We start from the raw sequence: 27,991 nt of genomic DNA on the forward strand, positions 1-27,991 counted from the left end.
ACTCCCAGCGGACGGGACTGCCGGGTGCGCGGGAGAAGCTGCCCGCAGAGCCTGGAGGTGATTCTTCCCCCCGTTTGGCACCAGCCAGGCCACATCTACGCCCAGCTTTGCCGTCCCCCCCGCCCCAACTACACAAGGGGTGTGGATAGGTTGGAGCCAGTCCGGCAGCGGGCATTGCACATGGTTTGAGGGCTGGGGTGGTCTAAGGACACGGGCAGACAAGGCTCTTTGGGTAAATCCCAGTGGCGAGGCGTAGGGGGTGCATGCCCCTGAGATCGGCTGTGCACCCCCTGGAAGCACCAGCCGCTGGCTTGGTGAGCGACCACTGGGGGACCCTCCCCCCGCCAGTGATCAGTTGCTGGGGAACCCCCCCCGCCTGGTTGGCGATCAGCTGCTGGGGGGACCCCCCACCACCCCTGGTCAGCAATCTGGTGCCCCCCCAGACTCAGGAAGCACCAGTCGCCCATGGTCAATCCAGTACCTTTGGGTATCTCCACCACTGGCAGAGGGTCAGATTCAATGATCCTTTGAGGTCCCTTCCGACCCTAGCGTCTACGTATCTATGAAAGAAACCGTTTTATTAGACCCAGTCAGATTTGAGTGGGGTGTAATACAAGGGATCGGGCTTACCCAAAGAACCTTTTTTGAGGGTCAGGGCATGTGACTGCTAGGGGAGCTGGGCTTATTTAGTCTGGAGAGGAGGACGCAGAGGGGGGATTTCATAGCAGGTGGCTGCAAAGAGGAGAGAGCTGGACTGTTCTTGGTGCTGGCAGGTTGGCAGAAGAAGCAGCAACCGTCTCAAGTTGCGGTGAGGGAAGTTTAGGTTGCATTTTGGAAAAAACTCTCTCAGGAGCAGGGTAGTAAAGCAGTGGAACAGGTTACCTGGCATCAATGACTGGTGCCTCCCAAGACTGGAGGGGGGGCACCATTTGTAGGTGACAGCGCTGACAGCAAGCGGTGGGGATGGCAAGCAGGAACCGCCTGCAGACACCGGTGGCTGCATCAACCAAGGGGGTAGGGAGCAAGGGGCAACCACCCACAGAAGCAGTTGCTTCTGTGGCAGCCAGTCTTGGGTGGGGGGGGGCACATGTCCCCCTATGCGTCACCTGTCTTACCCAGAGAGGTGGTGCAAGCTCCATCCTTGGAGGTTTTCATGAGCTGAGGAGACAGAATCTTGTCTGGGATGATCTAGTTGGGGATGGTCCTGCTTTGAGCAGGGGGTTGGGCAAAATGGCATTTTGAGGTAACTTCCAACCCAAATTTTCTATGATTTTATGACAAGGGCGATGGAGGATGCTGCAGTAAGCTAAAGCTTGGGGGAGTCCATTTGCCTTCCCTCCTCACATCCCCAGCACCCAAAGGTAGCCAGGCCAGTGGCAGAGGATTAACAGTGAACCCCCACCACCAGGCCTCAGTTTACCAGCCCCCCCCCCCCCGAGGAAAATGGGGCTATGTCCATGCTCCTGAGGAGTCCTGTAAATGTCATCCCCTCTCAGCAAGGGGCTGGAGCAAAGTGTCTTTTTCTAGCAGCGTGCAGTACAATCTTTGGATTTCATGCCTAAGCAGGCCTCTTCAACAGGGCGTCTTAAATTTCACTGGTTTGCCTGCCTGGTAGGGCTTTGCTGAGCTGTAAAGCAAGGCTCACCACTTGCCCGTGAATGCAGCCCTTCTTGTTTGAGCTCTACTGATGGGCTCTGTGTTTTGTTTCTCCTTGTTTAACCCATGGGTTAAACCTATATATATCTGGTTAGCATCAGCTAAGGATGGCCATTTGTTGGTCAGCTTGTCACAAAGAGCAGCTCTTTTCGTTACACAACAACAGTGAAAAAGTGGAAGTCAGCCATCAAATACATTTCCAGCATTTCTTAAAATCATCGATATACCTCCTTTCATACCAGGTTAATATCTTGATCCCAGAAAGTCAAGGGGAGACAGAAGTGTGCTGTCCAACAGAAGCTGGCACAGGACAGCAAAGTACAATGTCCAAAGCCATTTGTGTAGAGTGTGGGCACCTCTCTGTGGCTTGCTTGAATATTTTGGAAGAAGGAAACCAATTTGTTTTATTGTGAAGCCCACTTTAAATTGTAACACTCACAAAGTGAAGAGCAATAGATGGAAAAAGCTTCATTAAGGAAATGTTAAAATGACGGGACGCTGCACATGGTAATTGCATTGGGACAGTGGTGTAAGGTTGTAAGATATTCCTAGACACTGGTTTAGCATTTGGTGTCCAATTGCTGAGGTGGGGACTATTCAATAGCATTAGTAAGTCTTTGCAAGTATGTAGGATGGGGGGGGAGTTCAGTCCATCCCCCAACTCTTGCTTCTGGCAGGTCATCTCAGCCACTCTGTATGTGGGTGATAGCCAGTAATGTGCTTGATGTACAGCACATAATATTGTACTTTTCTGCAGTACAATTGTAGCCAGATGTATAATACCAAACAAATCAAAGGTTTCAAGATTGTTATAAAATAAGATGGTTGGTTACTGTGACATCAGTTTCAGAACGTACATTGAAAAGCTTTAGTAACAGTTGTAAGAACTTTTTTTGATCTGATCGAAAAAAAACAACCCCTCCAAGTAGCTTTTCTCCCAATCTTGTTCTTGGGAAATGATCAAATTATTTTAAGCAAGAATCTTCGTCTCGGATAAACACTTAGCCTGAGACAGACATGCTGCATGGACATTTCAGCCTTGATAGTTAAAGTCTGACAAAGTTTTATAAGTAACTAAGAATGAGATTGTTATACTAGGGAATGTCCAACAAGCTTAACTGTTTTTGTTTATTTAACCCTTGCAATTGCTCTTACTTCTGGATAAGTCGACTTCTTTTCCACTTGAGAGCAAATCTGTTTGTGAACTTGCGCTGTTTACTGCCACATGCAATTGTCTTGTAAATTAAATAAATCTCTCCCTCCTAGCCCCTTTTTCCCCCACCCTCTCCCAAAGACTGGTCCTAGTCACTTTTTTAGGAGATTAATTCAGAAGCAGTTTGGGATCAATGAGAGGTTTCAGTTGTTCTTGATGCTTGCTCTTACTAGGACAGGGTATGTGACAGAATCAGAGAGGGGAATTGCTCTCTTCTAACCTTTCTGTTTTCTTACTTGTGGTACAGTGATTTTTTAAAAGCATTAATAACTGGACAAGCTTATTTCCCAATGACCCCAGAAGCCTGGACCCTTGTTTGTAAATACCAATAGGCTTGACTTTTAAAAGATGCAGAGCAGCTGCAGCATCTGTTAAGATCAACATGCAATTCTGAAATTCAGGCCTGTTGCATCAAACGTTCACTAATAGGTTAGGATCAGACCTTAATCAAGTCGCCCTTTATAATGGTTACTTTTCCCAATGGCAAATGAGTCATCTTTGTTGAAATATTTATGAATAAAATGGGAAAACAAACTGAGCATTCAAATAAAACCGAAATATCTCATCTTTCATTCTTGAGCAGCAGAGTGTAGACAAGCTACAAAGAGGAAGAGAATGTAAAAAGGTGTAGACAACATGCACACTAGTGTGAACCTGTTAGATTGGTTTCTATTTGGATTTCTTTGTTTTATATGCGTTTTTCATCTTGACCTTTTAAGAACATAAGTGAGAGGTGTAAAAGTGGACCTTTTTATGATATTCCGTTATTTTTTGTGGCAGTTGATGGGAGCCCCAGTTTATCTGTAAGTAACTGCCCCTCCAGGGGTGTGGTCTATTCAAGGGCTATCTGTGTTTGCCTCCTGGATGTAGACTGTGGTGATAGTGGGAGCTCAGATAACTTGTGGATGGAATGAAGAAAAGAACCAAAATGTCACTGAAAAGGGGCTTAGTTCTCTTCAGCAAACACTATTTATAGCAGGAAGGTGACTGTCCTTGACAGCTGATTGGCACAGTACCCTTATAATTACTTAGCTTCTTGACTCTGTCCCCTTGTAAAACCACATTTGGCAAGAGATAGATACCCTTTCAACTCCAGCTTTCAAGACACCAGACACCTTTGGTCTAAGTTTTCATGTGGTGCACAGGGTAGTGAGGCATTGGGAGCCCTTAGATAATGAAGTGCTGTGCAAGAAGAATAAGGATAATACATAGAAATAGGTGTTTACAACTTATTTAGCTGTAAGAATACGGAGGACTTTTTTTAATGTATAATTATTAACTGAATGTTGCAGCTGCCTTTAGGCATTTCTAATGTGCTCATTACTATTGAAGCTAGACACTGAATGCCAAATTAAGGACCGCAGTACATTTGTTCATGAAAAACCCTGTTTCCGCTCACATTTTGGCTTGGGTAATGGTATTCTTTTTTTCCCACTGAAACAGTCCTATGTTTTCCTCTTCTGGGCTCTATTTTTTTCTCTTCACCAGTGTGGATGAAAGGCAGGGGGAAAAGGCTCAGGGAAAATATGGGGTCATTAAAGAAGGAAATGGCAGCAGCAGTTGAGTAGAAAACAGGACAGGGTCTGGATAAAATCAGCCTGCTTGATCCTGCAGCCTGATACATTGCTCTAGACCAGTGGTTTTCAATCTATGGTCAGTGGACCCCTAAGGGGTCCACAGACTATGTCTAAGGAGTCCGCAAAAGATGACTATGATAAGTCAAAAGTATGTGAATACCCACACTTACCATTCAAAGGGGTTCACACCTCCGGTCAAAATTTTTAGGGGGCTGCAAATGAAAAAAGGTTGAAAACCATTGTTCTAGACTCCTGGCACACACTGAAAACAATAGGGTTCTCTTTAGGGCAAGAGTCAGCAACATTTGTGGGCAGTGCCAAAAACACCTGCAACTTTAACTTGTAAGATTGTTGCAGATGCCAGGGGAGTTGCCAGGGACAGATCCTTGTTATGGCAGCTCAGCCCCAGCCCCTTCTCCTTCCCCACGTCCACCCTGAGGCACTCATGCCAAGCAAAATGCCTTCAACGCTGTGTGCCACACTGGCACCCATGCCAGCGGTTACCTACCCCTGCTTTGGTAGTGGTGGCAATGGCTTGTTTTATGCAACTGAGGCCTGAAGATGGTTGTTATTCTGGTATTTATATAATTTTGCACTGGTTTCACTGCTAATTAGCATGCTGGGACAAGGAGTTGAGGGCTCTTATTTTGGCATTTCTGGTGAATGTAGTGACTAGAACAGCCTTCTTGTGCTTTTCTTCAAGGCAATTTGTTAATTTTTCTAGGGAGCATTTGCTTAATTAAAGGTGTGAACAGTTTGTCTTTGTGTAACAGCAGAATTTACTTGTGTGTCCCCCCTCTTACGGGCAAATGTAAATATGTTGCAGACTGGAAATTTCATATGATCGAAATCAGGAGTTCACAGAAATTAGAGATGGAAAAGGCTCATTATAATTAGCTCATTTACTCTGCCCCCTTGTAAAACAGAAATTAATTAGTTTGACATTGCCAAAGGCCTGGGAGACACTTGCATCTTAGCATGAAGGCAGTCCCTGCCACAGTGGGATCATAACCCATGTAGAGGGGTGTTATATAGACGAAATACAGTCTAGGAGTAGAATGGAAACCAGGAGTCTTCAGTTCTATTCTGGGGGCCCCAGGTAATCAAGGTTTGGGACTACTTAGTAGTCTGGAAAATGCATGTTGTGTTTTAGTATATATGATTGTTTTGTACACCATGCCTTGATGTGACAATAATTTTATTGTGTGCGGTCTCATTTCTAAACTGACATGCAAATAGCACTCATGTAAACACTCATTTGAGCAGACTGTCTGTGACCCCGGGGGTGGTCTGCTGTTGTGGAGTTGGGATATGCTTGTAACTGTTCTGTGCTGAAGAGATGATCTGGCCTTGTGTCGGGCAAGCAAACACAGCAACTGCCTTACCTTTGCAATCTGGAGCACACCTGTTGGAACGGCACCTGTCAAACCTGCTATGAGACAGGGTGCCTTAATGCTGCCCTGAACATAGCTCTGTATGTTACAGGCCTAATTTGTCCCACGATGCTTAATGTCAAAAACAGAATGTTACATTTTTAAAGCATGAAAGGTGTGGTCTTGCAAGTGATCACCTCCTGAGAGCTGTGAGGTCACTTCAAGTCCCAGGCAAGTCTGAGGGAGCGCTTACCAGCTTGCAGGAACGGGCCCTAAATTGCTTTTGCACAGCCCTGGAACCACAAATAAACCAGGCTGCAAAATTGCTTAGCCCAGTGTCGGCAGCATTTTTGGGCAGTGCCTAAAACACTGGCAACCTCGACTTGTAAGACATTGGCATGCCAGGGGCAGGCGGCAGGGGGGCTGCAAAGGGCCCAGTCTTTGTTGTGGCAGCACACCCCTGGTCCTTTCCCAAAAGCATGAGCGCCAAGCAAAATACCTTTATATGCTACACTCTGGTACCTGTGCTGTGGGTTGCCTACCCCTGGCTTAAGCTCTTTCATTTAGCTCTCAGATAGCCTCTGTCACCAAAGATGTAGTTTTTTTTTTTTAATCAAATGATCAGCGTGTGGTTTACAAAATATGTATACAGTATATTGTCTTCTACTTTTAACTGGTTTATCTTTAGAGGGGTGGACAGACATAACACTTAGGACATTCTAAATACGCTTTAACCCCAAGGATGGGTCCCCACTTGCAGGGGTGTGTGGTTTGTGGCATCACAAATGGTATGTGGGGAATGTGAAAATGTGTGCCACGCTACAAATTTAGTTCCAGGAAATCTGGGTAGCAAAAAAAAAAAGGCACCTAGGTAGCAAAAAAAAAACAAAAAACCATCAGAACAAAAAGTGGCAGAGCACATGCAAAACAAGTGTGCACCAGCACAAATGTGGGCTGGGCTATCCAGAGCAATGGTCTGGCTGCTGGCCAGGCCTCTGTGCTGCCCCTGCTGCTCCAGCATGCCACCAGGTAAAACAAGTAAAACTGCTGGGGCTAGCACAGGTGCTGGCCCCAGCCTCCTCTACCCCTAACTGGGACAGTTTGCTGCATGCCAAAGCACACGTGCAGGGGGGTGTGATGGGGCACAAAGCAGTGGCACAAATTTGTGTCACTGCTATTTGTGCCTCTACAAGCGCACACCCCTGCACGTGGGGACTGCATGTACAGGCTACTTTAGACCAGTTTAAACTTTCTCAAAAGCTCACTGGGAATATTGGGTACAACTTTGAGCCAGTCTTCCTTGACCTGGTTCAGTGTTGTGTGTGGACACAGAACATTACATGACTAGTGTCTGCTCAGTCCTCTGTGTATCCCAACCCATGTAGGGCAATGGGGCTGCTCTGGGATGCAACCAGGGCTATAGTGCCCAAAGATCTGTTGCCTACTGAGAGCACAGTGTGCAGCGGTAGGGGAGCAGAAGGCCTTTATATCAATTTTACTTCCCAGCTAGGGACCCTGGGTGGGGATCCCAGGCTTATTTGCAAGGAAGGGTGGCCAGATTGAGGGTGGCCTTTGTGGTGGGAGGAGAAGGAAACAGAGCCATTAATGGGTAGTTCATAGGTGACAGTGAGCATGTCTACACGAGACACTTAATGCACGGAAGACTAATTCTACTGTGCATTAGTGTCGCTGGCAAAAACAGTGCTAATGCACAGTAGATTTAGTCTAATGAGCATTAACATCACAAAAAAATGTTCATCTGCGGTAATGCGCAGTAGCACCAATCACGGCACGTTAAGTTAGTACCTGTCCTTACAGGTACTAAACTTTAATGTACTGTAATTACACTGCATTAATGAACCCATTGAAGCTAAAGTTGGTTCCTTCTTCTTAGGAACCAGGCACAGAATAAGGAACTTTTTCAAAGCTAATCTTTACGCTGCAGCCTCATTAGTTGACAGCCATTCTGTTCTATTCTCAATATGATTTAGCTCATTAACTGTGCATTGTTCCTCTCTCTCTGTGCAGACAAGATTCTTTGAGTAAATCTGATTTCTTTTATTAGACTGACTCAAATAGTTGGAAAAATTATTCTTAGCAAGCTTTTGGGCACAGACACCCTGTGCCAGGCTGAGGAGCCGTCTGCAGATGGTCTGTGTTCTTCCTGGATGGAGTGGTAAAGCAGCCAGGGGCCAGTATGTATGCAATAAAGCCAGTCTCTCTCTCTGTGCTGCACCCCTGCAGCCAGCCCTGTCCTGAAGGTCCCACCCTGCACACCGGGGCTGAAGAGCCAGGGAATTTTTGGGGGGCTCCAAACTCCCAGCCCCCTGCAAACCTGAGGATGGGGGTAACAGACCAGAGATGTGGGTTTTGTGGAAAATTTTCCAATGTCTTAAATAGAGTGTGATCTGATGTAGTATTTTTATCTGACTTATATTTAGTAAACAAAACTAAAAAATTGCCCCCATGTATATAGCCGCAAGTATTTGAACTGAAGTATTTGATTAGGAAAAAAATTAAATACAGTGCATTTAATGTGGTTTAAATGTTATATTCAAACAAATTCAAAGCTTTATGTGGAAAGAAACTATTTTTATTGGAATACTTATTAAAATGTAAAGACAATACACAATAGCATGTACTTCCTTTATATTGTTTGTTTACATTTAAGAAAAAAAATGAAGGCACTGAAAACTGTTGACACACTAATTTTAGCACACCCAAAGAACTGTGCATTATATGCCATGCTTTGGTTTTGATTTGACCCACACAGCCAATTAGGTGAATTCATAACTTGATTTTTGGTTTGGATTCTTATGTGAGTGTATTTACTCTCCTGTTTACAAATCAATAAAACATGTATGTACTCTCTCACACACTTCCTAAGGATAATCACCTGAAAAACATTAATTACAATCTCAAAACTGCCAAGCTTGTTTAATATTGTATTGGCATCCATTCATCATTACTTATGAATTTTATGAAACAGTGAATTTTTAGAAATGGAAGATTTCCCACGGAAGAATAAAGCACTGCAAAATTTTCTGCCCCACATCTCTGTAACAGACCCCCACCCCCCCCAGTACCTGGCAAACTCCTCTGCTCCAATCCTCTGCTCTAGTCTGGGTCTTCCTCTCCCTCTGTCTGACATGTCTTGAAGGACTTGATCATTTTTTTTTTTTAATTTTGAACTGTTTTAAATGTTCTAATCTAAAGATTAGAAAAGCATGTGGGCCTCAATCTCCAATGCTCTGCATTTTGTGCTAGTGTACTGCTGTTTACAGCAAGTGAAATTGTAGCATTTGGAATCATGGGGCTTTTATACACATACAGGTTTCCCTCGATTTACGCAGTACATACGGTCCCGGAGAATGGCGCATAAATCAAATTTGCATAAAACAAACCCACTTTCCAATGTAACAAATAGGGATAGGTTCCTATGGCGGTGAGGGAGGGAGGGAGGGAGGGAGTGAGGCTGGGACTAGGGAAGGATTGCGGGGAGGGGTGCTGCTCCTGGGGCTGCACAATGCAGCAAAGCAGAGGGAACAGAGCAGCACACCCCGCAGCCTCGGGAGCAGCCGACGCCAGTGGCCTGCAGCCACTGGGCTGCACCATGCTCCACTGTCCCCACTCACCTCTGCTCCTGGGCTGCACCATGCCCTGGTGCAGGCAGCTGGTGTCAGCTGCTTCTGGGGCTGCTGCAGTTGGGGCTGGCGTGAATGCTATGCCCTGCGCCACCCAGGGCTCCACTTGTCTGCGCTCACCCCAGCCCATGCTATAGCAGCCCTGGGAGCAGCCAACACCAGCTGCCAGCACCGCAGCACAATGCAGCCCAGGAGCTAGGGTGAGCCCAGGTGCAGGGGGATAGGCAGAGGATGGTGCAGCTCAGTGGCTGCAGGCAGCTGGTGCTGGCCATTCCCAGGGCCGCTGCAGCCATGGCTGGGGTGAGTGGGGCCACGGCTCTTTCCCCTCCCCCCACAGACTTACCTGCTGGGGTTGGGGGGCATCTATGTTGATCGCATAAGAGCAAATTTACCTCGCATTTAACAAATTATGGGTCTAAATATGCTCATTGCATAAGAGCGAATTCGCATATAAAGAACCGGCATAAAGTGAGGGAAACCTATACATCTGTGTGCTCTGACGTGCTGGAGATCTGGTGCGTCAGAGCAGACTTCATTAATAGAGTCTGCTCCACACATGAGCTGAGGCACCCAGTGTTGCGTCACATATAATTGTATAAATGGAGAAATGCATGTCAGCACTGAGAAAATGGTGATGGCGTGCTTTTGAACTAAAACACCTTCAATGTGTTTTAATTCAAAAGCGTGCTGCCGCCATTTTCTCAGGACTGACACGCACTTTGCTGTTTATACAAATGCATGCACTGCAGCACCAGTCACTTTTAAAAGCGCCTGGTGCTGCAGTGCAAAATTGTTTACAAATGCACATGGTGCTGTATACTGCAGTATGTGGCTTAATAGGGCCAGTCCCCTTCTCATATGCTCTGAGCACCTTATGACTCAATTTTAAAAGTGCATTAATTAACAAGCTTTACAACCAGTCCCTAGAGGGCCTTGCCGTATTTATTCCAGCATTTCTGTTATGCAGATTAAGTTGCCCAGGGCCATTTGCCAGATAAGTGGCAGAGTTGCAAACAAACATCACTTGGATCTCCAGTTTCCCCATCTGGAACCTGGCTAGGTTGAAAAACTGGATAGAAAACTGGTGGGATTGTCAGGCTAAAGGGTAGTAATCAATGGTTCAATGTCTAGCTGGCAACTGGTATTAAGTAGAGTGTCTCGGGGTCGGTCCTGGGGCTGGTTTTGTTCAATATCTTCATCAGTGACCTGGGATGGAGGGCACCCTCAGCAGGTTTGTAGATGACGCCAAGCTGGCAGGAGTAGTAGATACGTTAGAGAGTGGGGCTAGGATTCAGAGAGACCTAGGCAAATTGGAAGATTGGACCAAAAGAAATCTCATGGGCCATGTCCACGTGAGTATGGAAGTTTGTTTCCCCAAGGACAAGAAGCAGTGGCATACCTTGCGCCGGTGTTATTTGTGCCAATAGCTGAGTGGTTAGGGCAGGGTTGTCAAACTCATCTGGCCCCATGGGCAGGATCAATCCATGGGCTGGATGAATGGATTGGGTCACCACCCCTACGGCCACAGGAAGGTTTCCCCCCTTCTGCCATCAAGGCTATGGGCCCCATGACTTGGCTTTGGATATGGACTGTGTTCGACACTTTTGTGTTGGGGCATTCACCCAGGAAGCAGGAGACCCAGGTTCTAGTCCCTCTCTCACCCAGAGGGGATTTAAAATTACACCTGTATTTCTCTGACTAACCAGCACAGTGCTCTAACTACCACACTACACCTTAAGCATTATGTAGTGTACTCTGCAGCATTTCTTTTGAGGCTAAGCCACTGCACTCTGTATTTAATAGTCATTGGATAAAATGAATGGAGAGCAGGAAAGAATTTTTTTCCCTATTGGGAGCAAAGGTGTAGGCTGGAACCTAGTGCTTGTTCCTTTCCAGAGCAGCAGCCATATCTCAGTGGGTCACATAGACCCTAGCTTGTTCTTTTCCATCAGATTCTACATAGACTTTCTCTTGGCTGCCCACAAGGCCAGCTTCAAAAGGAGTGCTGAAAAGGAGCTGGCTAATGCCATATCTGTGGTGTGGTTCTTTGCGCACTCTCTTAGGAAGTCAGAGGGTTCAAGCCTCTTCTGAGTAAGGTAAGTGCTCCCTCCACCCCAACTACAATTTTGTGACTTGGGGGCATACACTGGCTCTGCAAATGTAAACTAGGTGGACAAAGTGAAATGGGAATTTGCCATATATACGTGCAAAATCCACATTCTGATTTCTTGCAGCTTGGCTTGAGTAAAGTGACCTCTTCATTCAGGACACATAAACCTGGCAAGTTTAAAATTGAAAATTGCATTCATTTTTGAATGGGTCTCTCTGTAAGCAAGTGGTAGGCACACATTTTAAACTTGAAGAAGCAGAAAATGGTAGAAGGATAAAAAAAAAAGAAACTGCAAAGTTGGGTAGGTCAAACTTTCTAGAAGAGGCCATTTTAATAGCAATTTTAGATTTTAAATAAACTTACCAGGAAGTGGATACATACAAGGACACTGTTTCCTCCCTCCCCCACTTGAATTCAGGTAGTATTATCAGGTTATGCTGTAATTCCAATACAATCTCTGAATAGTTTGCATTCTGAATAAAACAAAATATGAATGTGAGCAAAGAAAGGATTGGGGCATTATTACTTACTCCCCGTCTTAGTCTCTTCTCATTCTAGACATGTTCCCTGCATGTTGGAAGTTGGATGGGGCTGGGATGGTGCAGGCAATAAGGCACACGGTTGCTAGCCCAGAAGTTGCAATTTCAAGGCCACAGCAGGCCTGTCATATTCCAACAAATCTGTGAATTCTGATAAATACCTTGTCACAAGGGCACGAAAAAGGAAGGGGTTGAGTTTGCGGCCAAGTGGTTTGGTTGCTTCCCATGTTGACCTCTCCTATCATAGAGGCCTTCATTCTACAGGACAATCAGGAGCATTATACAGTATAACTTCATAAATCTAGCATGCTTGGGACCAAGCACCTGCCAGAAATGTGAAAATTCTGTTTTTTTAAACCGACAGCGCAGTGTCATGGATGGCGGGAGCAGCTGCCACATGCAAGCTTCTCCCTCTGTGACTGGGGGAACGGAGGGGGAAGCTTAAAAAGTGCCGGATTTTTGAGAATTCCAGAGTTTGGATATGCAGATTTATGAGGTTATAGTGTATTAACTCATCAGCCACTCTTCCCTGATTCCTTGTCTTTTAAGGATTATTCCTAAATGAATAAGGGGGAAAAGGGCTCATCAGTAGTTTATGACGTGTCCTAAATGTGAATGAAAAGTCAGCTTCACAGCACCCGTTATCTGTAGAAGTATACCCATGTGTGGAAAAACTGGAGCCATGTCTTCTAATAGCTAAGGCAAGGTTCTGTAAATCACCAGCATAAGTGCACACACATGCAGCGCTTGTAATTACAGTACTACATTACTGTGACTCATTTGTATTTTCCATTACAAATGATTCTAACAGTAATAAAAAGAACTATTAACTTGTGAAACTGGTTTTGTAGAGGCCAGAATCAGAGCTGGCTTTATGCCTGGTGGGATATACACGAATCAAATAATACAATAGACTTTATTTTTTATAAAGTGCATTTCCTAGACAGTTTTTCAGAGGTATGTAGAGTGAGTCCAACATAAGCTAATGAGAAAAAGGAGATTTAAACTGAGATTAAAAAATGCTTTGGGGGCAGGTTAGAGCAACCAATTAGCAGGGATTAAATCCTTGTTATTCTTTATATTCGTTGCTACTTAGCTAAACTAAAAAAGGATCACAGCCCAAAACAAATCTTTTTCTTTTTTTTCCCCCAACTTATTGTTCTTATTCATTCTCTTGCAGAGATGTTGTTTTAAAATGGAAAAGACACTTTTTAAAAAGGTAAAATAGATCATTTTCTAACCCAACAGTTAGTTGGGTAAGAATGAAATGGACGTGCTGGATATTGAAATCTCAGGAGCAAATGTTTGCTTTCCATAACTCTTCAACGTATCTTCTATACCTTTGATGTGGATTATTCCTGCAAGGCACTTTCCAGCAGGCCCCAACAGCTTTCTCTCTGCAGCACTATAGTGAATGCTCTGATATCACCATTGTGCAAGGGTACAACCCCACCTTTTGAGTATCATGTTCTTTGTCAGGTTTGGCTATGGCCAAGTTGAGTAATCCTGACATCCATAAAGTATGATTAAAATATACTATTTACTAATCTGCCAGCATAAATTTTGGCACTGGAGAAGGGAAGAACAGCTTGGGGGCAGAGGAGATGAGAAGAGCAGTTTTGAGACACCAGATATGCTTTTTTGATTCCCAGGTGAGTCTGGCCTTAGCTATGTTAGGTGATTATGGCATCTAGTCTAGCTGGAATTGATTGGCAATCAGCTCAGGGTGAATTCCCAGTTCTGCAACTACAAAGGGAGTCTCAGGTTGTAGGAGGTACTGATCAGAGCACTGACATTGTTTAAAGAATGCAAATATCAATGGCTAAAGGAGTGTTTTCTAAGTATGTGTATATTTGTTTCACCTTTCTTCTTGGTTATGTTTTCAGTGATGACAATAGTGGGAGTACTGTGAGCCAAGACAGAATTTCTGATTTGTTCTTTGCAGGACTCAACTTGATGACCAAGCAGTAGAATTTTTCCTGAAGGGGAAGTTTTGTAGTGCAGAATGGCATGCTCAGCATTGCTGGAATATTGCAAGGAAGCATGTTTCTGTTAAGTGAAACTAGTTGCAATTAATCTCCTCCCCTCTCCCCCCACTTCATTTAAAAAAATTTGTTTTAATCTAGCCTCTAAAATTATTTGCGCATGGTTTGAAATTGCCCTGTTTTGCCTATGGAGACCTGATATCTGGACAACCTTAGCCATCTGACTGGCAGACAAAACTCCTGTCTGCTTGTGCAAGTCTCAGCACTCAAGCTCATACCTTGTGCAGGTAGCAGTTGAGGTTGCTTATGAAAACTTCCTCCCATTACACCTAATGTATGGTTCCTTCTAAAAAAAATGTAGTATAATGTATAGTGACGTACTGTTAAGAATATGCTCTTGAAATACCTATGGTCTACTCATAAAATGTTTAATTTGCTTTATTTTTTATCAGTAGTATTATATGAATTTCTAGAGGTTCCCTCTGGTGGTCATCTTAACAGATGTATGTCTTCAGTTTTTCAGAGTAGCCTAAAAGATGAGAGTGTGGGGTACCAAATGGAGAATACTGCTCTGTACCATTGAATGGCTATCCTGACTGTACCTGATTATAGTACTGTACTACTGAAAAGAAAGGTCTGGTAGCTAGACTGAAAACTTTGAGCATGGTGGAGGCCAACACTATGAAAAATATGGAGGGTGGTAAGGTTATGAGGAATTTGAACAATGTCATTTTACCTTCTGCTCCCAATGTCATTTTACCTACTGGGTCTATCTTTCTCCCACTATGAACAATTGCCATGGTTAGTAATGCTGTGAATGTCCATTGATTGTTCTAGATGCCTTTGAGGAAAAGAGAAGCTAGTACTATGATACATGGCCTTAGACATATTTTATGCCTTGGTTTTATGCAGTACATACATTCCCTTAATGACAATAGCATGTAAAACTTCACCCAAGTCTTTTAAAAAATGACCTTAACTGAGCTATAATGCAACCTGTTTAATTTTAGAACCTTTTATTTGAAAAAAAAATCTCTTGATTTAAATTTTTATGAACATTTTTATGGAAAATAGACATTTTTTGACCACTGGTCCTCAACTGATATAAGTTGCCACAATTCCTGTTCTTCAGTAGAACTCCACAGACCTTTTTATGTATCTGACTGTATATTTGTATTTCTATGGTTTTCTGTCAAGGTCTGCAATTTCTTTTCTTTTTTTTGGGCTTCTCATAGATATGTAAGCCTGTCACATAGTTGGGATCCTATGACCTTAAATGGACCAGAAGGCAATCAATATTATCTATTGGATTGAATCCATAGTAAATAGTAATAAAAGGACATGCTTCTGTCTAGATATTTTTGTGCTCTACTGTTACAGTTGGGGGCTAAGGTCCATAAGGGAGTGAGTATTCTCACTAAAATCAAAGAGAGAATTTGTGCTTAGAGTTAAGAGTCTTTTACAGTTTGCAAGGTTTGGTTTCAAGAATAGTTGAACTGACAGAGACTAGAAAAATTTCTCTCTCTCTCTTTCTCTCTCTCCCTCCTGCATTTTGGTGTTTTGTTTTTTTGCACAAAAAGTCTGCTGTTATCAGATTCCTTGCTGATTTGTTAGTCAAAGGAAAAAGAACATTTTTAAAAATAACACCGTCTGGCTTTTATGTAGCATTCTTCATCAGTACATTTCAAAATGCTTTACAAAAGAAGCAAAAAGCATTGCTCCCTTTCTATAGACTGGGAAATTAGATACAAAAGAGTTCAATGATTTGCTCAGCAGACCAGTAACAGCCAAAAAGAAACCCCATGTCTCCTGATCCCTGTTCAGTAATGCATCTGCTTGGCAGCAGGGACTCTCTCTCTCTCTTGCTCTCTCCCATGCTTTACTTCACCTGCATTGTCCGGATGGAACACAGGGATCCCAGCATGTCAAGAGTGGATATCTAGTCTTGGTATAGCTGGCTCCTGAAATGTTATTTTGAAGCTCAAGATAAGTATTAGGAGGCATAAAAATCCAGGAATAATGGGCCCATGGTGACCCATCACACTGGAGACAGGGGCTGCTACATTCTGTACAAGCCAGAGGCTCTTCATTAATGCAACCTTCAATCAAGACGTTGTACGCTTTAGTTACCTGGTCTGGAGTTGACAACAAATGCATGGAGTTCTGGAGTTGGTTCCTGAGAAGCGGAGAAAAATCAACTATGCAGTTTACCGTGAAAATGTCTTTTACTGTTGTGACTTCCTGAGAGTCACTCCTTGGGATCAAAAACACCTAGAGAATTACACAGCTTTGACAAATGTGGATGAGTGGGGAAGAGGAAGGGTTGCAACAAATTCTTAAGAGTATTTTCTCTTCTGACTAGCATACTATTAGCCTTACTTGGGTTTAATTTCACCTAGCCTAGTCCAGTCAGGTGCTGCTGTCTTTTGTGATAGAATTAGTTGATTGTGTAGAGGAGCTGCAGCTTTTTATATGTATTAATTATCTCATGTCTTAGACTTTTGGACATTAAACCAAATTGAACAGTAACTCCAAAGTATTTGTAGTTCAACCAATATCAGCGTGTCACATGCAGTGCACACATTTGCAAAAAGGAGCATGGATTTTTCATACTTAAGAGAAATATCTCTTGTATGTTTTGCAAGTTGCACCAAACTGGCTCAGGTTGTATTGTGAATACAGGGAATGCATATGAATTCTTGGTTTACTAGACAAAATGTTCATGAGTCACTGAGATTCAATTCAAAGCATTTCCTTCAAGCTTAAAACTTTCCAATATCATAAAGTTATTTAAAATGAGAGAGTTGTTAACCTTTTTTTCCTCCTTTTGTCCAATTAAAATTCTAGTTCTTCCCTTGGATGGTTATATGGGCATTGATTAATGTAAGCACGAGCACTGTGCATAGATCCAAGAGGAAAATCCGGCCCTCTAATGATAAGCTATAGGACCTTAGTACAAGGAACCTTCTATTCAGCCTTGTATAGCATAGAATATTTTAAGTCAGGCCTTCATCTTAGGCCCATATCTCTCATTGCTTTATATTTAGTTTATGAACATTTTTATTGTACATACAGAAGCAGGGACCGTGCAATATCACCTCAGATTTCATTGCCTCATTTCTCTGGATTGTCTCAACTCACAGGTGAAGCCCCAAAAGTATATTTTATTAAAGACAAAGTTTCTTTTTCCTCAGAGATTAAAACTAAAAACAATGTATTGGTTACAAGTACAGCTGTCATTTATTGTTAATCAGTATGAAAGGCATTTATTTATTTGGTATCTAGTACTGTGGGCTCTGGGGGTATTATAAGGTTTAAGTGTGGACACAATCTCAGTAATACAAAGCATTCTACCTGTAGCTTTGCCAGTAAGCTAGAAAACCCGCATTTAATCAGTTTAGAAGGCCTGAGCAAAAGAGCAGATCTATGGACTTTAAACTATTCACACATCACTTGTTTAAATGTTTGTTTATAGCCAGAGATGAAGAGCTTGCTCTGTTTTCCAGGTATGATGGTGCCAGCCATCATTACAGATTGCCTTCTGCTGGCAAGCCCATGCAATGTCTGCCTCCAAGTAGTCAATACATCTGCCTCACCCATGTGCCTTCCTTTAAGTGGCCACACAGGTGGGGACATGAGTCAGGAATGGAGGGTGACAATGAGGAAGACAAACTGCTCTTAAAAAGAAGATCCACGAGTGCTTAAACAAATAATAGTAAAGCATAGTGGATAAAAGCCCTGATAGGGTCTTGAGACTCTTATTTTGTGTTCAACTAACACCTTAAGGATATGATAAGAGGGCTTAAATCCTAAAAATTAACTCCTTTATCATATGATGCTTCCAGAAGCGCATCAGTTTTATCTCTAGGATGCAGTAAAGGTGGCCAAAGAAATGAACTCGTCACATGGCCTTCCACTGAAGTCAGAGTAGTCACATATGGACTGGTTAATACCTTGCTGAATTGGGGCTTATAATACCCTCTGCACATTTAAATTAATAAATAAACCCTGGATAATTATTTTTTTCAAAATATACTTTACTCAGCCTCTGCCTTATCTGCTCCAATTTGGTCATAAAAAGCAGCATTTCAGCTACAGGCAGTTCTTGGATTTATGACAATTGGTTCCTAAAAACCTTAAGTGGAAACGTTGCAACTCAGAACCAATTTTCTCATAAGAAACAACGTTATAAATTACAGATGAGTAATATAGCTACATTCGTGTATTTATACTGTAAATAGCAATCATAGTGATTTGGAAAGACTTCTTTGAGGTGACTTTGCTGGACTTTTTGAAGGGTTCTTGGCTGAAGTCTTCTCAGGAGTCTTGGCTGCAGGTTTTTCTGGAGTCTTATCTGCTTTCTTAAAGGCAGTGTCCAAGGAAGTTTGGACAGATGTTCTCCAGGGAGATGAGTGATGCAGCGAACTTGTTTGCCGGCATGCCATTGCATCGGATCAAGCATTGTAAAGTTGAAACTGACGTCATAAAGTTGAAACATGTTGTCAACTTATAAACGCTGTAAGTGCAAAACGTTGTAACTCAAAACATTGTAAGTTGAGGACTGTCTGTCTAACATCTGCGGCAAGTACAGACCACTGCATTTGATCCATCTCAACTGGATCAACTGTAACTTGCTGTACTGAAGATTTGTCAGATTGATCTCATTTTGCCTGCCAGATTGCTTACACAGCACCAGCAAGAGTGGGTACATTCTTATGCTGATAAGCCTATCCTGCAGAATGAAGTTCTGTGGTATATGCTGTCATACACAGGAGAGTTTAATTTAACTAGCATTGGTAGCAATAACAGTGAAGACGCTGTCATTTAGCATGGCACAGGCTTTTTAGCATGAACCAGCCATCAGAGTACATGCTCTCCAGGGGCCCTGGGTCCCTACTCTGGTTACTAGCATGTCAGCACCATCTGGCTCTTACGTGAAGAAATTAAGGGCTTTATTTTTATTAATATGAAGTCCACTTAGTAAAAAGGCCTTTAAATGGATGAAATGGCACTTAGAATCCTAGAAATATAAGGACAGAAGAGACTCTGATGCCATTTAGTCCCTTCAATGGAGTAGGTAATTATATCTAGATGGTCTTTGACAAAGGTTTGTCTACTCTATTTTTAGAGCTTACAATGAAGAAGATTTCACAGGCTCCATAGAAGCCTGGACCAGTGCTTTGCTGCTTGTATGTAGTAAGAAAGATTTCCCTGACATCTAACCTCAGTCTTACAGAAAATGATGCCAATTATTATTTTTGTCCAATACCGATGACTGATGCAATCAACTTTAAATGCTAGCAAGGTACTGTCACTGTGTCTGTCACACTACTCCTTTTCCAGACTCAACAAACCAAGTTGCTTGACTGTCTTCGTATTGGTCCTGATTTTCAATTTTTTAACTTTTCTCCACTGGCATCTCCCTGATTTGTATTAGTTTTTAGGCCTAAGTAAGGTGGCGGTAGTGTCGATGATAATTGGGCTTTGTGTCCTTAAATGGTAAGATGAAAACCAAAATATATATTGCAACTTGACAGTTACTGATTTAGTAACAGCAAGCATATGAAACCAATAGAAGGGGACATTTGGAATAGAGTGAGAAAATAGCAACTATTTTAGGAAATTGACAGCTAAGCTTTTAAATATGCAAAAAGCTAGCTAGTGTTAATATTAAAATGAACAGTCTTGCAAAAATTTACTAGTAATTTGTGGTGCTGGAGGAGTGTGATAGTAATCTTTTGACATGGCACATTACAGAAGATGAATGTAAGAGCCTTACGGAAGAGTATCATTCCAGTATTGTATTGATGCAGTTCACAGTCGTTGTAAAACCTTTTCTTTATAATGCAAGTAATTTATTCCTGCTTGTTAGGGGCAAGAAACTAAAAACCAACACTTGAAAACTGCAGGAAGGATGTATAAGGCTTATTAATGCCTGCCTTTCAATGAGTATTCTAGGTATGTCCAGGCAGAATGCACCTGCTGCAATCTTGAATTTTTATAGATATGTAGTGAGGAGACTTTACAGCTGAAGGATTGAGTCTGGGACAGAGAATAAAGAACTGCATTTTCTTCATGCTTGTGCACTGACTGTGTGTGGCCTTGGGCAAGTCAGGTAAAATGGAGAATAACATTTCCTTGTTTTATTCATGTGTGGGTAAGTTAGTATTTGCATAGCATTTTAAAATGTGAAATTGCTGTGACAGTGTTAAGTATTACTGTTACATTCAACTGGAATACATGTGCTGTACTACCAGATTCCTCAGCCATTTCTAGTAGAACATGCTGCTGCTGAATATCCTTGATAGATCTGGCTGGAAAATGCCTGTTCAATGTGGAAAAATTATTTAGGCACAATACACCTGCTGCTGAACACACAAAGTGTGTCCTATGGTGAATGTTAGTGGAAAGGAACAGCATGGGGAAATAAAATTTGTAGAAAGGCCAGCAGGAAAAGAGTTTCAGAAGAATGATAGCTCTGAATGGAATAATAGAGTTTCTAGTAATTTATTTCAGTAAGAAGCTGGTTTGCATAGGACAAATTTCCTGATGATGCTGCTACCACTGAATACAAGGATTCCTTTCTCCCTTCTGTTTTCAGTCATCCTATGCACACAGTCTTCCTCACTACTTATGGGAGTCATTTTTAACTTGCTGTCATGCTGCAAGACATAACTCTTCCCTCTGTACCTATCATTCTTTTTTTAGGCTGTCAACACTGCTCATTATTAGGGCATAGCACTTGGTTTTTGCAGCAATCCATAATGCTCCTTCACAAAAGTTGTATGGGCTTTGGGCTCCTTAGTGCTTGAATAATTTTCTTGATAGCCTGTTTCTTTTACAAGGTCATTTAATAAAGGAGGACAGAAAAAGCAAGCATTGAGTTCTGGTAGAAGTATTATTGTGTAGCTTATTGCACACCTTGCAGTTTGCCTACTGAGATTGTGATTGCAGCATCCCAGAATCCTCTGTTAAAGCTTTGACTGATGTTACAGAATTTAACAAACCTGTGAGTGGATCCAGAGTGCCGTGGTTACAGAATGAATATTCCTTTTTGTTATTTCCATATTTCACAAGAATATGTACCCAGTGACCTATTTTGAATGTTAGAAATAATAAGAGAACTGGTATCACACCCCCCCCCCCATATGTAAATAATGGTTTGGAATAGATTTCTGTCCTCAGAGATGCATGGTAGGTGCAGAATATCGCCCAACAGCATTGTATTTAGTTTTCTTGGTGAATAGTTTTAAGGATTTCTCACAGTGTTTCAGGATGTGTCACAGTGTAGGGCACAGGGAAGTCGAGCTCTTCAGGCTGGCAGGATAGATCCTGGGACTCCCCCAGCTAGGGTGAGAGTTGCTGGTGGTTAAGTCTGCCAGTGGCAGGGTTAGGCTTATGGCTGGTAGGGTTCCCTTTGCTACAGGGAAGACTGCAGGGCTTTGGTACAGTGAAGGTTGCAGCAGCTAGAGATCTCCCAGCTAGGTTTAAGGATGGAGTTTGGGGCCTTTGCAAGCTCATTTGTGATCAAGGCTGTTGCTACAAGTTTCCTGTTTTGGTATGGGAAGAATATAATGCAGCAGCTGTAACTAAGGTGCATTGATCATTTTCTTATCTGTACATAAATGAAGACCCTGCAGGCTATATTGAATGCCTGATAGCTTCTGGGTGAAGGTTGAGATGTTGTGCTTGACCTATAAAGCTGTGAAGAGCTGAGGACCCTATCTGAATGGCTAGTTGCCATGACAACAGGTTGCCTAGTAACTACTTATTAAAGGATTAAAAAGCTTCTTCTCACTTGACTCTTTTAGACGCATCTGCTTTGAGTGGTCAGGATTTTGCACTTTGGATGAAATTTGGGAGGGTTTTCAAAAAGGAAGCCGTAGCTTTGATGTCCTGTATCCTAAACATCTGTTGAGAAATAGTTTTGGTTTCTAGCAGTGAAAGAACAGACTCAGCTCTTCTCTCTTTCATGTTCTGTACTGAAATGTCTGTCAGCAGTTAGTGAGTGAAAGGTGGTGCTTGGGAATGAGAAGCCTGCAGACCTTTCAGGAGGGCTTGACTACTGTTGGAGGAGTACTCCAACTCACAAAGATAACTGAAGATGATAAATATTAACCCAGTTTAGGATTCAGGTGTCTTAAACATTCTTGAACTCCAGCACAGAACTGTATCTGCACTTCCCCATCTGGCTGGCTGCTGGAATTCTTCTATTGTTACAAGTGAGCCGGCTCTGCAAGCCCAGGCTAATGATCAGAGGGTGCACTGATGTATTATAGCAGGGCTGTCCAACTGGTGGCCTGTGGGCTGAATGCCACCCCTGGGGAGGTTAACCTGTGGCCCCTTGGCTGCCAGTTTGGGCGCCACTACCACCCATCACTCTCCTGTTGCTCCTGCTGAGGGGTGTCCAGGTTGCCCCTCCCTCCTTTAGCTTCCACTTCTTGCCCTCTTCTCTGGGGGTGGGGCAGGGTTGCCTGGGGGGGCAAGGGGCAAGGGAACCTGCAGCTGGGAGCAGGGGTGGGGACTTAGGACCCCTACATGGTGCGGGTGTTTACTGCATGGTGCGGCCCCTGTGGCATATGGCTTGGGTGGGGTGTGGTCTGCATAGTATGTGGCCAAGGGCACTCAGAGTTGGACAGCCCTGCATTAAGGGAACTTTCTGGGTGTAGAAAGAAGGTGGGATTTCACATGTCACTTGCAAATAGTGAGTTAATTATTTTTTAAACTGGTTTCTTAAATAGAAAATAAGTGATGTGCTATATTAATAAGGCATGGTGAACACAACAGGAGCATTTGCCCTTAGCTCAGTAATTCTCAGCCAGGGTGTTGTGGCACCCCAGGATGCCATGAGATCCTTTCAAGGATGTCATGGGATGCTATGCGATATTACCACTGTGGCTAAGTATAGACAGTCAAAAAGCCAGAGGCTGAATTGATTGCAGGTTAGTCTAAAATGCATAGGTTGAACTGATAAGGAAGTGATCAGGCATGCACTTTTGATTCCAGAAATGCAGTCATATGCCTGCCGTGGCCCAGGCCAGAAGCCAGGGGGCACTAGAGTATGCCTTCCTGCTCACCTGGAGCAGATATCCTGGGCCAGGTCTAGTTTATGCACCCTGCAAAGGTGGAGGTGGGGGTGGTTTGCAGGGATGCTCTGAGTTGACTTGAATTTGGAGGGGATCTGGGACAGAAGTTCAATAAACCAAATGAATCTGAATCAGTTGAGTCTAATACTATGTCCATCCAGGTTTATCTTAAACTGGTTTTGGCCATTTTGAAAGTGGTTTATGTGCACTGAACTTCTGTTGTGTTACAGGTTAGAACTGGTTTCCAATCATATATGCATAATTTCTATCCCCAGCTTGTTAGTCATGCAGACACCTGCGCCAGGGGTGTCAAACTCACCCCAAGCCTCGGGCCAGATCCAGACCATATGGGCTCTTCCCTGGCTGGATCCTGGGTCCAGTGGTGCAGGTCCAGGGGTGCACAGCAGAGCAGGTTAGGGAATTGGGCAGCGGTGCAGGTCTGGTGGTATGCAGCAGTGGGGCAAGCAAGGGCTGTATCTGCACAGGCCTTACTCACCCCTGGCTGCTGATGGCCATGTCCATTCACACCCCAGCACACTGAATCCTGTAGCAGGCCATGCTACACTGGCCATGCCTCCCAACTTCTAGTAGCTGGCTCCACTATAGGCAGACTAGTTAAAATGGTGTTGTGGGCCATATCTGGCCCATGGGCTGTATGTTTGACACCCGTGTACTACACAATTCACAAGATAAGCCGAGAGATTTCAAACACAAATCCAGAGTGTCAAAACAGTCCTTCTCTGTTGTCGGCTTCTTGAGTTCTTTGGAAAAGAAGAGTTGTTCTAGTATTTTTTCCATAGTCAGGAAACAAGTGAAAGCAAAGAGCTGGCATTTTCTAAGGGGTGCCCAGTCTAACAAGGGGGCTGGGAGTCTTAAAAGGTTGAAAAGCACTGCTCTAGCTTGGATCTGAACAGAGAGCATTTTAAGAATCCTGGGCAGTACGCCATAAACTGAAATGATCTTAAAGAGTTACCAGCTGATCCTTGACTGTGTATCAGAGGACTTGGTTCTCATTTACACTGAAGGCCCTTTTGTATGGCTTTTGGAGCACATGCAACTTTAACTTATACCTACTTCAAGGCCACTTTCCAGTTCTGCATAGAATTATAGAATCATTGAAAATTAAGGTTGGAAGGGACCTCAGGAGGTCACCTAATCTAACCCCCTGCTCAAAGCAGGACCATCTCCAATTAGAACATCCCAGCCAAAGATCTGTCTATCCTGGTCTTAACCTCCCAGGATGGAGACTCCACAACCTCTCTGGGTAGCCTGCCCCAGTGTTTCCCTACCCTCCTAGTGAGAAAGTTTTTCCTAAATATCTAACCTAAACTTCCCTTGTTGCAACTTGAGACCACTGCTTCTTATTGTGTTAGCTGCTGCAACTGAGAATAGTGTAGCTCCATCCTCTTTCAAACCCCCTTCAGGTAGTTGAAGGCTGCTCTTAAATCCCCTTTCAGTCTTCTCTTCTCCAAACAAAGTAAGCCCAGTTCCCTCAGCCTCTCCTCAGAAATCATGTTCCCCCAAACCATTTTTGTTGCCCTCTGCAAAGGGGCAACAGTATAAAATTGGGCTTAGGCTGGGCTTGGGGGGAATTTTGATTTTGTAACTTGGATTATATTGTATATATGCAGGCACAGGGCTGAGCAAGCTCTCTGCTTCCTGATGAGTGGTGTCATTACAGTGTGTCACAACTAGTGATAACAGCACCGTACTGTGATTCCAGTGGGGCTCTTCCAACATCAACCATTTCTATCATTGTTCTGCCTTTATTATACAGTACAGACAGCAATACACAGGAAGGAAGTGAGTCGTATTGGTGCTGACAGGAATATGTATGTAGAGATATTAGAAGGGAAAAAACAGGTGCAACATACATGGTGGAAGTCTTCAGTGCTGGGTGTTAAAAAATTCTTAGCAGCTGTTGCAGAACTGGATGGCAGAGAGCCTGCATGTGGGCCAGTCTGTACTGTAATCCCCTCGGACAAGAGTCACTGAAAAGAGATAAGATTTTCAGGAAAGACTTGCAGGGATGAGATCATGTAGCAGAACTAATCGGAAGAAGAGCTGTGTGGCAAGAACTTATTCCACCAAGGGGGGGAGGGGTGGAAAGAAGGGAGAAGATGGTCACAAAACAAGAAGAAGCAGAACTGGGAATGAGTAATTTATGGGTCAGAGCTATGTCATGCTTCGCTATGTCCCAAATATTTTCCACCTCTCCGTGACTGTTCTTTGTCAGGAGCCATGAAACCTTTTCAAGCTGCAGGCCAGAACTACCCAACCCTCAGTGTTAGGGGGGCTTTTGCTGCTCCCACATTGGACTGTGCCCACATTGCCACTGCTCCTAGCTCCCTGCTTCCTAGCCGTAGTATCAGTGCAGTTGTGCTTGCAGTGTAGCCTTCAGGGGTGGAGAGAAGCAGCAGCAGTGTGAGCACACCTTCCAACTCCCTATCCCTAGCGTAGGCCTTTGCTGTGAAGCCCCAGCACAGGCACAGTCATGGTCACAGACAAAGCTCTGTGGCTTCATGAGCTGGATCCAATGGCTGCATAGGCCGTACGTTGCTGCCCCCTCTTAATCATGCTTGACAAGACTTGCTTTTTTCCACAGACTCCAAAATATTCTATAAGATATATTCACAAAGCCGTATTGTGCTTGTGGGGCATACTGGAGCACAAAGTATCAGCAAGTCCCTAAGAGAGCAGAGAAAAGAACATAGATCTCATTACTCCGGGTCTGCCATCCTACCCAGTGGACCACACCACCCCTCACCAGTGCTCCAGTGTAATAGTAGGGAATGCTGCTGTTGAAAGTGAGATGTAAAACTGAGGTAATGGACAGCTCTCCTTCAAGACCTTATGGTGTTTTTGACAAGACCTTATGGTGTTTTTGACTAGAAATGTCAGACAAGTAGGCTGGCCAAATGGACTGTTTGTCTTGGCACTAGCATTCTCCAGTAGTTCTACCTGGAAAAGTCCTGAAGTTTTATGCCATGTTGCTGTGTACTGTTAGTGTCAGCATTGCTCCCTGGAGGTGGCTGCGTTGCAGAAGCTTGGGACGTGATCTTAATATTCAGTTTATGTAAAATCTTACTAGTTTTGCAAAGCATTTGGAGCTCCATCAGGGTATTAGGTACTATCTAAATGGAAGACCTTCTCATTACTGAAGTTTTGCCTCCATTTGGGAGAGAGGAAGGAACCTTGTGCTTTGGATCTGGTGCAGGAACTGTGAATGATGAGAACCTTTAGGTCCAATTCTGTGAGGTACTGATCATTGTTAAATCCTGGAAGATGTAATTGCACACAGCATCAGGGTATCTTTTGACTCACCATCACAATGGGTGTATAATGGACTGTGTACGGGTTCCTGGTGTCCAAAAAGGGGCAAATCAATTTGTTTCTGATCTTTTTTTTCTCTCTCTCTAATTTAGACTAACAGAATGATTGGGACTGTGGTGGTTGGAATTGGAATTGCTGGATCAGTGCGGATCAGGGACTTGCTGAATCCATTCCCTTCCAGCCCATCTGAGCATCTGAAGCTGCTTGGCTTTGTATCCAGGTTAGATATTTCAGTTGTGAGTGTGGAGCACATTGTTTTCCCTTGTGCAGACCTCCCTCTCTTTCCCTTCTGAGCATATTGTTTTTTAGGTTCACAAATACCTTAGATGTTATATTTCTCTGGTATAATGAATGAGACCATGGAAAATGCATTTTACGTGACCACATTTAGCACCTGGAGCAGGGATGGAAAATTATTTTGGCTGAAGGGCCACTTACTGAGTTTTTGTGTCCTCTTGACCGCCACACTTTTCATGCACTCTGCCTGGAGCTGTAGGACACCCAGATCCTGCATCTCTGACGCAGAACTGTGCCAGCCCTGTCTGCAGCATAGATGATGCATAAGTGCTGACTGTTGGGGGAGCACAATGCTGTGCCACCGCTGCTGTCCCTGCTGCTGTTGGGCACTGGGTCTGACTGGGATGCAGCCCTGTGCCCTGCGCCCTGCTGTCAGCACAGAAATTGCACCACAGCTGCTGCCCTGGCTGCTGCTGGGTAATGGGTGCGGCCTGGCTGCAGACTTCCACCCCACCATTGGCACAAATCTGGGGGGAACATGTGCCAGTGCCCCCCACTCCCATGCATCACCTATGGTCTGCAGCTTACACCACCACCCACCTGGCACAGCAGAAGCAGCCCTGGGAGGACACTGGCATCAGCTGTGGACATGCTGGGCAGGTTCCAGGTGGGGGTCAGGGTGTCTGCCTGGGTCCACAACTCACACTGCCACGTCAGTGCTGGGTGGAAGCAGTCCCGGCTGCCTGCCTGGCACAGCAGAAACAGCTCTGCCTACCCTTCTGGCACTATGCAGCAGCTGGAGCTGCTGGCTTCCCACGGGTTGGACCCCATGAGTTTGTGGCCACCTGCCCGTGGACCTGATACAATCAGTTGGTGGGCTAGATCGGTGGGTCTTATTTTGTCCGCCCCTGATCTGGAGGTTAAATTAGAAAATTAGCGTATGAAGCTTTGTGAAGTGAATGGGTCTGATCACTTTAGTTCAGGTACTTTTGTGCCCTAATTTCCATTTAAGTTTGTGAAATCTGAGGGATCTCAGCATGCTGCAGGATCAGGTCTATAAAAGAGACATAGAAACCATATAACCAAAGTCTATTGTGTGTCCAGATTCCCACAAATGTGAAACAAATCACATTGATGAGCTCATGTCTATAGGTAATTCAGATGAGGAATTCTGATGTTGCAAGTCTAGTATGAAAATCTGTATTTTTGAAGCCAGCTGTACATGGTGGAGAACAAAT

The 27,991-nt window shown here is 43.9% G+C and overlaps 1 protein-coding gene across 1 annotated transcript in view; it reads left to right on the forward strand.

Annotated features, from left to right (window-relative positions):
• The window catches only part of BLVRA (biliverdin reductase A), a 48,370-nt gene that overhangs the window by 1,174 nt on the left and 19,205 nt on the right, over positions 1-27,991 (forward strand). Inside the window, exons 2-3 of the mRNA XM_019509103.1 lie at positions 726-728; positions 26,609-26,736. Coding sequence (XP_019364648.1) covers positions 26,618-26,736 — 119 coding nt within the window. The 5' untranslated portion in view covers positions 726-728; positions 26,609-26,617. The remainder of the gene's footprint in view (positions 1-725; positions 729-26,608; positions 26,737-27,991) is intronic.

Source organism: Gavialis gangeticus, unplaced genomic scaffold (genome assembly GCF_001723915.1).
Source record: "Gavialis gangeticus isolate Ggan-Ray unplaced genomic scaffold, GavGan_comp1, whole genome shotgun sequence".
Classification (NCBI taxonomy): domain Eukaryota; kingdom Metazoa; phylum Chordata; order Crocodylia; family Gavialidae; genus Gavialis; species Gavialis gangeticus.